We start from the raw sequence: 12,790 nt of genomic DNA on the forward strand, positions 1-12,790 counted from the left end.
ACTGAAACTGAGACTATAAAAAGGTTGTCTCCACTGAACTAATTATAGATGGCTGTGCCAGTAATGATTAAGGTGTGTCATATTAAGGGGGCGGGTACTTATATGAGCAATTATTTTGTGTTTTATATTTGTAATTAATTTAGAACACTTTTCAGAGATCTGTTTTCAGTAAAATGTTAAAACTCTCAAAGGAGGGTGAATAATTTTTATAGGCACTGTAACTGCAATAATGTTTTACAACGCTTTAGTGCTGTTTTACTTTTGGAAAGAATCTTTTATGGAGCCTTTCTTAGTCATTAGAAAGTCAAAGCACTACGTGACAAATTGCTTATTATTATTTGGCCAATGCTTTTATCCAAGTTGACTTACAGCATTTAAGATATTGCTGGTTACAATTCTTTTGTTTTTCCATTTGGAGCACAGGCAGATAAAGAGACTTGCTCATGGTCACACAGTGTCAGGAGCAGGATTTGAACAGACACCTGGGTTTTCAGTCTTGGCCTTGAGCACAACACCACACTACCTGCCAAATCACCTGAGCACAGGTGGCACATCTTCAGTTTAATCTAATAATGTTAGGGTCACGCTCTTAGTCAACTAAACTGAAAGCACTCATTGAATGCATGTGGAACAATGACAATTGTTCACATTATGCCTTATTGTTGTTTGACTATTTTGACATAGGCTTAAAACATCTTTACCTTCTTCCTTCAGATTGTCATCTGAATCTGCTTTTCCAACTTGTCTAGTTCAGCTAGTAAACTGGATGCTGAGGTTGGGCATACCAATTAGCACAGCCTTTAAAGCTAGCTTTCACAATGCAGAAGCTGGGCTTTTGAATATGAACAAGATGGTGCCCCACCACACTCCAATGAATATACAAGAAAAAAAGCCAACCTCAAGGTGATAATTACAACTGTAAAAACATAGCGCATCTATGTGTAACATTAAAAATCTTACCTGTAAAATAAGAAGCATTTGAATAATGGAAGGTGGGATTCGAGCTCGTGGCCGTGAAATGGCATCATCCAGTTTGACATTGAGAGCAATTATATTCCTGAAGTGCAACAATGATAGTTGACGAACTGAGGGATCTTTTCCCTGCAATCAGACATTAGAAATGTACTCAATATTAATAAAACAAACATCTAACTGATATTACAGTGACTAACATAAAAAAAACAATGTAAATTTTAACTTCAGTGATGGGCCTAAAAACCTAACCATGAATTAAGAGTGTTGACTGAATGAGGCTGAAAAACGAACAGGGAGAGTAGACAAAGGGACAACGGCAAAATGCCCAGGATAATCCGGTATGCTGGTAATACCAAAGATATGGGAATCTAGAAGGCCACATTTCCAGTGTACTTTTATAATTATGGTAACTATATAAAACAGAGTTTTTCAAAGTGGGGCTTGTGAGAACACAGCTTGCAGTCAGAAGCACCCCTCCATCCACACAGTGAAAATGTGGCAGATTCCGTCTTCAAACAATATTTTTTACATTTACAGTTAGCCAATAATAGAGTCAATTCCAAACATTGCCTTTGCATTTTTAATAATTTCAAAAGTTATGTTTCTGTGTTGGCTTTCATAAGAAGACACTGGCGATACCACATCTTAGCTGTATCACTGGCATACGAGTCCTATTAATTTGTGTGTCAAGAAAATACCTCCAGATAGACAATGTTTAAAGTGAAAACTTCAAGCCTTGCTTTCCATTGCTTAGATGTTTCACTTGCATGTTGTGGAGCCACAGCAATTGCTTCACTTCGACATTGTGTCTCTTCATTTGTGACATTATCACAATGTTGTTATTGCGTGGAGGCATTTGCTGCACACAAGCCTTTAGTAGTGCGGTGCATGCAAGTGGGTTTGGTTTGAGTGTGAGCAGAGCGGAATGCTTCATACACACACATACAGTAGGTCTTTCATTTATGTCTAATGAAATTATGTCATACATACAGAAATCAACCTGAAGTTAAAAAATCAATAAACTTTAAATTGCTTGTATAAAATATAACATCTGATAAATAGTATTTAGTAAAGCTGTCCATAAAATGGGAAGAGGTACTTGACAAGTTTACATCCAAAACAATTGATCTCTCATATAATTTTGCATAAGATTCATAAAAATAGTGACACTCTAATTTCTGACAACTGCACAACATTTAATGCTTTTAGAATACCCAAAAAGGTTTTTTGTGTTTAAATGAGATACTTAGTAATTAATCCAAAAATAGCCTTTATCTAGGAAAAAAACTAAAATAGAGAAGGTACAGTTGTCTTAGTGGGGATAATCTGAAATTAGGTGGAGAAAATTGCTAAAAAAGAGTGAATGTTTGACATAAAAAAGAAAGGGGAAATATTGATAATAACGAGCAGCCCTGCATATGAAATGACAGAGTGTTCCATTGTTTGGATGAGAAAATCATCTAGATGTTGGAGCACAATGAAATTTGACTGTATGATCTAAGGAAAAAATGAAAAAGAGGTACATGGTATGCTGAAAACTGGAGTATACAGAAGGCAAACAAAAAAAAAGTTATTTAAATACAAATAACATCTAGTATTTAGCAAAAAAGAATTCTGGCAATTTGATAGATTAGAAACAGAATTGGTGTCAAGTCCGAGCTACATGTTGTGGAGAAAAAATTAATTTGGGTTTTATGTTTTGGCATTTCCATGGTAAATATTCGTCTATGCCCTCTGTTTCCACAGATACATTCCTCAAGTTCAGGATATTCCCCAGGCCATTAATTCTGAATTCACTACTAACAGAATCATTCAACTTAAAGAGTTTGCTGGTTTAGATCTTTTTAGACCTTGATTATAATATGTTTCTTGTGGTTAAGATGAATTAATCTTTGCTCTCAAGGATACAAAGAAATCCACATTCTAGCATTCACATTTTTTTTTCTTACTGACTCAATGGTGACAGTCAATGAATGCCTTCATTGTTGCTGCTCATTTTTGATATACAAAGTGGAAATACTGTAAATAAGAGTTTAAACTGTTTCCATACTTTTGGTAGAACATGCAAATTAATGCCCTAAGGAATGCAACTAAATGGCTTAATTTATAGAATTAAAACAAATAAATCTGGTATATGTCACCTGACAACTCTTCTTAAACAATTAGTTTCACATATTTTTACATTTAAACAATGTCACATGCAGTAGACATGGGGAAAAAAGAAAATTTGTGCAGTGCACACTAGTCCATTGTCCCAACAAGGGCTGGAGGCTAGTCATTTGCACTGGCAATCGGAAGGTTGCCGGTTCGAATCCTGTAAATGCCAATAGGGACTCTGCTCTGTTGGGTCCTTGAGCAAGGCCCTTAACCTGCAATTGCTGAGTGCTTTGAGTAGTGAGAAAAGCGCTATATAAATGCAAAGAATTATTATTATTAACATGGCCCCTGCTGCCAGCTCTTCTGTGGGCAATAGTGGACTGGAGGAATGCTGCAGCTGATCACGTGCACCATTGAGCTGCAGAAGAAGCAGACATGTTGGTAAAATTGTCAAATACTAATCACATAAGTCGGTAAAACAAAGTCTACACCAAAGCAGATAGGCAGACAGTCATACGCAGCATAGTGTTATTATCAAGCCAGAATTCCTCTAGTCGTTTATGTATAAATTGCTTCTTTTTCTCTTTTTTGTTCATTTTTCATTATTGGTCATTATTTTTAATTATTTTCTATAATACAATTTAGGTTCATTTATTATTTTTCTAATTATGTATTATCTGTTAATTTTATTCTATTTTATTATGTAGTATCTATGTGTGATTTGAGGTTCCTTGTAATTTGTGGATGGATCCCCAAGCAGCCACCCATCAATCATTGTTACTTGACCACCCACACTCCAATTAAAAAAGATTGGGTATTGAAGTCCAGTCAGTTTATTTGAATGTGCTCTGTTGGATTTTGATGGTTCTTGTAAGTATTATGATTTTTTGCTTTGGTTCTTGACCTCTTTATTTTTCTCTCTCGTTTGGACATTTTGTTGAATTTGGACACTTAATAAATCCTTCTTTAAGATTTATTGTGGCCTTGTTCTTTACAAGCCAGGGGTAAACAGCCTAGTGAGGCATTGTGAGTATATTTTGGGACATTACAAATAGCAGTAGGTGTGGGATATGGCAGATAGTATTATGAATTATGCAGTTAAGTACAAACTAAGCACTTTACAGGTACATATGGAAGGGAGAAATTATGTATGATATCACTCAGGTAGGACATACAGGTATATATTCTATTTTAGTAATTATAGTGAAACACTAGAACAATCTAGACGGGAACAGGCCATTCAGCCCAACAATTATGCACTCATTTTAAAATATCAAGACTCTTGATCCACTGTAGTAATTCCCTTCATAATTTTAAACACTTCTTAAGATCATGAGAATCATGAGAACATAAGAATGGAATGTGTGAACAATGTAAGCTTCCTGGCAGAGCACTGTATGTGATAATAATGTGTGATAAATATTCTGTAGAACCTGAGAAACTGTCTTTGATTAATACAATGAAAAACAATTAGAACATGGGATACTCTAGAAGGAGAAATGAGGTTCATTTCTTATATTGTTTAAGTTTGCAAAAAATATATGAAATCTGACAAAAATGCAAATTTCTCCAGTACTGCATTCCTAAGGACACATCTTTGAGGATGTCTTCCAAGTGTGATACCAAATCTTCAATGTGGAATATATAAAGCTTTTACTCAAGTCTGTCTGTTGGTGAGGTTAGGCATTCTTTACATATTGTCCATAATCTGACAATATAGATATGATATACTTTTTCTTGATTGATTACTACGCTAATCACAGATCATAACACAGTACATCTATAGTATATTATGCATATTGTTTAATAATGCAGATAGTTTCTAATGGATCTAATTTATGTATTTGCATATACATGCTTTTTCTTGTCTGTATGATGCATGCAGGTATTTATTTTATAACTATTACCAGCATAGTAAGTACTATTATTTGCAACTAAGCAACTTGTATTTTACAACCAATACTCTTAGCAGCGGGCGGCATGGTGGCGCAGAGGTAGCACTGCTGCCTTGCAGTTAGGAGACCTCGGTTCGCTTCCCTGGTCCTCCCTGCGTGGAGTTTGCATGTTCTCCCCGTGTCTGCGTGGGTTTCCTCCGGGCGCTCCGGTTTTCTCCCACAGTCCAAAGACATGCAGGTTAGGTGGATTGGTGATTCTAAATTGGCCTTAGTATGTGCTTGGTGTGTTTGTGTGTGTCCTGCGGTGGGTTGGCACCCTGTCCGGGATTGGTTCCTGCCTTGTGCCCTGTGTTGGCTGGGATTGGCTCCAGCAGACCCCCGTGACCCTGTGTTCAGATTCAGCGGGCTGGAAAATGGTTGGTTACTCTTAGCAGCTTCTTGAATCCTTCTTTGTCTATGGAATAGAAAAGTAATTTACATGGCTAGCACCAGAGAAGAATCTGCAAAGAGGGCAACTGAAATTCTGAGGAGGGTTGTAAACGACCAAGTGAAATTTTATTTTCACTTTTAATGCCAATAAACAGTGAAGTAACATCTCCCTATTAAAATTAAAAATCACACTGATTTTTTACTCATTAATTGATATTTTGTTAACCTCTGCTCACAAAGTAAATATGGTTGTTTATTTGACTACCTCAATAACCTTAGCAGATTCAAAGATCACTGATAAACATTTATAGTTCACACAAAAGAAAGCTACAAGAAAGCTGTTATTTTCATTCCTGCTTATAGCATTTCAGTACAGAGTGGAAACAACGTGAAATGAGGGCTTACTCCACACAGAACTGTCACTTCTAGTGTGATGTGAATTACTGGTTAGTGTAGTTATCTGACTACTAACAAAGTACAAGTAGTTTTAGGTTGAAAGTTAAGTAGGCAAAAATGTGGTTTGCAACACGGTAAGTCACTGCAGCTTCCTGGCTGGCCGCTTCATATTTAGTAATGTATTTTATCTTTAGATGTTGAACTGCTTGAACCACACCATTTGTAAAGAGCTGAGCTAACTGTATCTGTTCTGAACTCTTCTACTTCTGATTTTCATTCCATTTTTTTACCTCACGCTCATTTTCACCAGGCATTATAGGCAGAGTTGACATAGCCATTCCTACGAAGAGCACTAGAGATTTTGCTGATTTTATTTAACATTTAGAAGAAGTTGTAGAAAATCAAATAAAAGTGCTGAACAATACAATACTGGCTTTTGCACATTGATTTTTCTTAAATATCAAATTGAAAATTCAATACTGTAGGTTAGTTAAACACAATTCTGATCTTCTTCAGTTGGTCACTGAAACAACACTCAGGCCCACTGATCATCCCCTGATAGTTCTGTACTATGCAGTCTGGTCCTGATACAATGTTAGTATGGTTCTGTCTCAAGTACACTGCAGGTGACCCAATGTTGCTACATAGCTTAAGGTTTAGCTTACTGGTTGTCAAATAGCTAAAAAGAACATTTTAAAACATGGACACACAACAAAGAATTACTCAGTACAATTTAGGAATACTTTAGAGTAAGACACTGACACTACATGTGCATAATCGATTTACATGGCAGCAGGGTTTGTAGAACTCAACCCAGCCACCATTTTGGAGCTGATGCCAAGCCCAAAAAATGGTGACGGTTGCAATCACGAAAGGCATCTGACTGTAAAAATTACACCAAAATCTACAGTATGCAGGACTAGTACTTAAATTCTAGACATGGAAGATGCTAATACACTATAAGAGACACATGGGAGCTTCGACTGCCTTCTGTGGAAAACGAGTAAGGGCTACCATGCCATGGGCAAGCACGGTTAAAGAAAAGAGATTTAAATATGTTAAGGATTAGCTGAGACTGGGAACCAGCAATGTTGGCAGTATGACAAGAAGGGGAATGGATCTGGTGGAGATGATTGGAAGAGATTACTCTGTGTCTGAGAAACCAGATGGAAAGGAAAAAAAGCCGGAGAGTTAGGGTCTGGTTATAAGTTAGTATTCAATGGAGCACATGTTCAAGGGAAGGAATGGAGTGGAGATTATCTTGAATAAGAAATGGATGGAATATCTAGTGGATGTGAAGAGGAAAAGTGATAGAGTAAAAAGAAAGAAAAAGACCTCCTGGAGGTAAAGAAATGTGGTGGCGGAGTAAGGAATTATAAGATACAGTCAAGATGAAGAAAGATGCAAAAAGAATATATACAGTAATATTGTAAGTGGAAAGGGAGAGAGGCAAGCTTTTATAGTGACAATTGAAGCAAAGAGAGCAGTGGCAAGGGCCAAGACAAGAGCAATGGATAGTGTATATGAAGAGTTGGAAAGTCCAGAGCAATGGGGAAGATATCTACAAAATCGACAAAGCAAGGAATAAAGCTACAAAAGATATTACGCAAATTAGACAAATAAAAGGGAAAGACGGAAATATCCTAAGGAGTGAATATGAAGTCAGGGAAAAATAGTGAGAATATTTTTTAAAGCTTCCAAATGAAAAAAAAAACAAGGAGTGGGTCTGGAGATGGTTTAATAAATGAAAAGGAAACTTCTGGAATAAATAGGGAAAATGTTAAAATGGTTTTGAGAACAATGAAAAACGGAAAGGTTACTGGACCTGACAAGATACCAGCCAAAGTATGGAAAAGTCTGGGTGAGAAATGGGATGATATACCATTGGACTTAAAGGAGTATGATTTACAATCAAGAAAGGATTCCAGATTCATGGAGAGTGTGCTCACCATTATTTATAAAGTGAAAAGGGAGATACAGTAGTGTGGAAACTATTGTGGCATAAAAGTATGGGAAAGAATATTAGAAAAAAGATTGGGAGAGGAAACAGTCATTGAAGAACAGTTTGGTTTTGTACACAGAAGAACACGTAATGCTGTATTTGCTTTGAGGCAAGTGATGGAAATGTATGGGAAGAATGACAAAGTACTGCATATAGCACTTATACATCTGGAAAAAGGCATATGACAAGGTGCTACAGCAGAAGGTGTGGCAGTGTATGAAGAAAAAAGAGACTCCTGAGAAGTGTGTAAGACTAGTCAAAGATATGTATTATGATGCTAAGACTAAAGTCAAGAGTAGTGTTGGAACTACAGAAAGCTTCCCTGTGAAGTATGGCCTCCACCAGGGATCAACCTTAAACTCTTACATCTTTGATTTTATAATGGACATCCTAAATAGTGAGATCACAGAACAAGCACCTTGCATCATACTCTTTGCTGATACAGTTCTAATTGCCTCAAACTGAGAGGAGCTGCAACAAAAGTTTAAACAATGGAGAGTAGATAAGCAGGATAGGGGATTTAAGATTAGTAGAAAGAAGACACATTATATATGGTTTAATGGAGAATGTCAAGAAGGAGGCATTAAGAGTTATTATCAGAGATTAAAAAAAGGTACATTAATTTAAATACCTTGGTTCCTGTGTGACAGCAAATGATTGATTAGATAGTGAGGTACACCATAGAATGCAGGCAGGTTCGAACAACTGGAAACAGCTGCCTGGTGTGTTATGTGGTAAAAGATAACCGTTATGATGATTATAAGATGGTAGTTAGATCAGAGATTATCTATGCAGTTGAAATATGGCCCTGCAGAGGACCTAAGAAAGAAGCTAGAAGTACCTGAGATGTGGATATTGAGGTGGATGTGTGGGGTGACAAAAATGGACCAAAATGAGAGGATAAGGGAAAACAGCAAAAGTTTTGGAAATATCAAAGAATAAAGAAAAGGCTTCAATGGTATGGCCATGTTATGAGAAAAGATGGCAACTGTGTATACATAGTTGCCTATAGGCAAAAAAGTGATGAGATTAGATGTTGAGGGAAGGAGAAGAAGGGGGAGACCAAAGCAGAGATGGATAAATTGTATAAGTAAAGATCTGAGGGGAAAAAGGGATTAAATGGGAACAAGTATGAAGAGTGCAGAGTGTAGAGAAGTCTAGTCAAAAACAACAACCCAATATATCAATGTGGAAAACTAAGGAAGAAGAAGAAGGGTTTGTAAAACTCAATAAAGGGATAATAACAAAATGAATGTAAGAACATGGAGATCAAGGACTATGAAATATTGAAAAAGCAAATCTTCCAAAAGGTGATAAAACAAAAATCTATGCTGGTCAATAAACTTTAAGTCTGCGTGTGCACAAAGCTGATATCTTGGTCACCTCAGTTAACTGTACACAAAAAACAGATAGCGTTTTTGCACAGCTGTTCATTAAATAAGGAAATTGTAGCAGGTTGTATGAATTACCTGTCTTTATATGGTACTTTGAAGTACTTGATGCAAAGTTTAAAATGCCTAGTTCTGCCAAAGAAGTCAGCTCCTTCCTTTAGTAGATGGACACTTGCTAAAAAACGAGGAACACGATTTATAAAACATTGAGATGATAAATGAGTATAGATGTTGGAGCAAAATGGGGCGCAGTGTGTAATTTATGGATGTCTCTGCATGTTTCTACATTGCTTGTGTTTTGGAGGCACAGCACCCATTTCTTAAACTTAACCGAATAGTCCTTTTTTAAACTGAAACAAAAACTAAACTGACATGATTCTCTCAAAATAAAAATTAAGGAAAATGTTCAATAATAAAATTCAATAAAAATTATTAAGAGTTCATAAATCTAAATGGAGAATCAACTGAAATTGACATGGTAGGGGAAATATTTTAGAAATAAAAATTACTTAAAACAATTTAAATATTAACCTTGGCGTACTGTGCCATGTGAGAATGAAGGACTCAAGAAGGGTAACTTTACCTGCATTATCTACTAATTGTCCTACTGCACTCTGCCTCCAATAATTCTGATGATCTTACCCGGCTAGTAGGAAGGGCCTTTTTTAGCCTTGTATTCACATTGCGACTCTCTTCCTGTGATATGATCAGCAAGTACTGAAGCTGAACTTGAGCATTCTATCTACAAGCAGTGTTCTTATAATTCAGTGCTAACATTTTTAAGCTTATCAGGCAAAAAAATAATTCTTAGTTTAAAAAAATCAGTCAAATAAAGTTCTAAATCCTCATTTTTTTTAATTACAAAGGAATATAGGCTTTTAAATAAAACAAGTGAAAGTGACAAACCTGCACAGGATAGAATATTGCCTGAAGCATTGGCAGGACGTCACTAAAGAAAAAGTCCCATGTTTCTGATAAAGAGTCTAGGAGCTTCTGACCTATAGAAAACAAGTAAGACAAAGCATCAGTAATGAGAAGCACAATAATGGCATGTTTATTTTTTTGTGCGCCATTTTTAAATATACAACTTAGGAAGTTGAGTACAGGCAGAAGTTTTGTAGCCAGATGTCAGCATGAAATTAGGCAAACTAATATTAGCTTAAGCAAAGTGTCAGTTTCATTCATGAAAGGGTTAATATGTGCTTTATCAGATCAAATATAATTCAGCTAACGTATCTGCTAATTGGTAAGCTGGCTAGATGAAACAAAGTATGCAACAATGAAACTTAAATTTTTCTGGTCACAGTTCTGATTAAAGCAAAATCTAAGTCCAAAGCCTTGGGATTAATAAAGTATCTATCTATCTATCTATCTATCTATCTATCTATCTATCTATCTATCTATCTATCTATCTATCTATCTATCTATCTATCTATCTATCTAAAATACAACACAGGACATATACTGCAAACTTCAAAACAGTATCAAGCAGCATTTTACAGAAGATTAATACAAATGTCCCTTTCTTATCAAAAATGCCATCACCTTTCCACAGTATTACACATATTGTGCTTGTATTTACTGTAAAATACTTAGAAATGGTAAGCCTGCTTAAGATGGCCACCAGGAGGCAGCTGGAACACCATCAGTCATTCCACTGTATTCCTTTGATTAAAGAAGTGAAACTGAAAAAGTGTTTTTTCTGTTCTTCTATTTATAAGTTCAGTGCTAAAAGTATTAAATATATTTACTAGATGCTGAATGCTGCATTTAGCATTTTTCAAATTTCTTGGTTTTCTGTTAAAATTAAACTTTAAAAGTTGCTACAATATTTAACTTTAGTCACCTTAAAAAGATAATATTTTGTATCTCCTGTGGTGTGTAATACTTTACACCCTGTGAATCTGGTTAAGTACACAGTATGGCTCAAACTAGTTCATATCAAAAACACTGGATGCATTATTTTCATCACTATTGAGTTAAACTACAGCACTGACTACATGATAATAATATGCAAATTAATTACATTCATTTTAGAGTATTCTATAATTTGTGGTCGTGTTGGAAAAACCATCTTTTAAAGGCTAGTATGCAGTCTTTAATATTCATGATTACTGGTTAGACACCCTTTTGGAGATTTCATTTTTCTGAGAAGATGTGGAACATTTAGATTACCTCTAAAAGAGAAACAATACAAATTATATTTTTTAGCTCTGATGGTCTCATCAAACCATTTCATGTAAATTGGACATGCTTGATAAGATTTTTGTACTTTAACTTAAATAAAGAAATGTGAGCTTTGGTGCAGCTCCCTTGAGATAATGATGCATGAATGAAAGGGTTCTATCATTCCACTTAACAAAACTCTGTTTTGTTACTTTTATTTTTTAGAGCTTATACTTTTTAGAGCTGGCTTTTCCAGTACAGGATCACAAGAAACAAGAACTGCAAAATTTGACAGAACTTTCCAAAAAACATTACAACTCCAAATAAAAAAGTCCATGAGGAAAAAATGATGGACTTGCATTTTTTCAGCTAAATCAAATATACAGTAACTTGAGAGATTTCATGGCAAAAAAAATGTTTACAATTATGCAATGTGTAAGCATGAAAATGTTACTTGAGCAATCATATCTTCAACAAGAACATAAGGACAAAGAAAGTGGTTAAGAATACATTTTACACAAATAGTAGAAGTAATTCTTCACTTGGAAAATCACAGATACAAGTTGCCAAGTAGTGCAGTTACTGGCCGTAGTCTGGGGACAATCAGATCACAGCTTGTCAGCATTTTGCAGGAACAGACAGGCTATGCTGGGCCAAGCATGCTGTTTTTGTCAAAACCTTTTATATCCTTAAAATGTTGCATCTAGAATGCTTTATAAATTTATTAAGGGGGTGTTAAGTATAACAAATGAGTTACCCTTTTTAAAATAATTTGTGCACAATGCTTTGATCATGATAAGGTTTACTCTGAAATGAGATGAAGAGATGTTTTTCTTTTGTGGTTCATAGATAAATGTCATTTCCTCTGCACTCAGCACAATGTGTTTGTCTTTTGTTTTCTGCTCTTTATGCAGGCCAGTGACTGTAGGTGGCTGGGTCAATTATAATATAAAAAAATTATTGTGAGTTACAGTACACACTGGTCAGCATTAGATTTGTGTGTACAGTCTGTTTACGTAGGCATGCATTCCTTCACACTGTGGCTATTTTTGTTCTTTAGGGAGACAACAGCAGATTACCCAAAATACACCAATTTTACAACAACACACACTAAAATGTAACTTAGATAAGCGTTTGATCTTTGTTTAGATTTAATGGTTTGCTTTATTTCATAAACCATTCATTTTGAGGGTAGTAAGGAGATGGCAATAATTAGCCCTGCTGTCTCACAGTTCCTGAGTCATGGGTTTGAATCCTGGCTTGGCCCCTGTCTTTGTAGTGTATTCCCATATCCAGATATCTAGGTATTTCTGAAAGATCTCACAGATGTGATTAGGTGATTTTCTGACTGCAAATTGGCCCTGGATGAGTAAGTGTGTCGGTTTGTATGAATATGACCTGCACATGGACTGGTATTCCAACAAAGTTTTGGTTTTTGC

The 12,790-nt window shown here is 35.7% G+C and overlaps 2 protein-coding genes across 8 annotated transcripts in view; one reads left to right on the forward strand and one right to left on the reverse strand.

Annotated features, from left to right (window-relative positions):
- abcf1 (ATP-binding cassette, sub-family F (GCN20), member 1) overlaps nt 1–12,790 on the forward strand; it is a 546,353-nt gene that overhangs the window by 41,317 nt on the left and 492,246 nt on the right. The window lies entirely within an intron of this gene.
- prr5b (proline rich 5b (renal)) overlaps nt 1–12,790 on the reverse strand; it is a 137,067-nt gene that overhangs the window by 14,770 nt on the left and 109,507 nt on the right. For all 6 annotated transcript variants that reach the window (XM_051920562.1, XM_051920559.1, XM_028791352.2 and 3 more), the window contains 2 exons: nt 10,092–10,183; nt 961–1,101 (listed from right to left, as the gene is read on the reverse strand). In XM_051920562.1, the coding sequence (XP_051776522.1) occupies nt 961–1,101; nt 10,092–10,183 (233 nt within the window). The remainder of the gene's footprint in view (nt 1–960; nt 1,102–10,091; nt 10,184–12,790) is intronic.

The sequence above is a fragment of the Erpetoichthys calabaricus genome, chromosome 1, assembly GCF_900747795.2.
Source record: "Erpetoichthys calabaricus chromosome 1, fErpCal1.3, whole genome shotgun sequence".
Classification (NCBI taxonomy): Eukaryota; Metazoa; Chordata; class Cladistia; order Polypteriformes; family Polypteridae; genus Erpetoichthys; species Erpetoichthys calabaricus.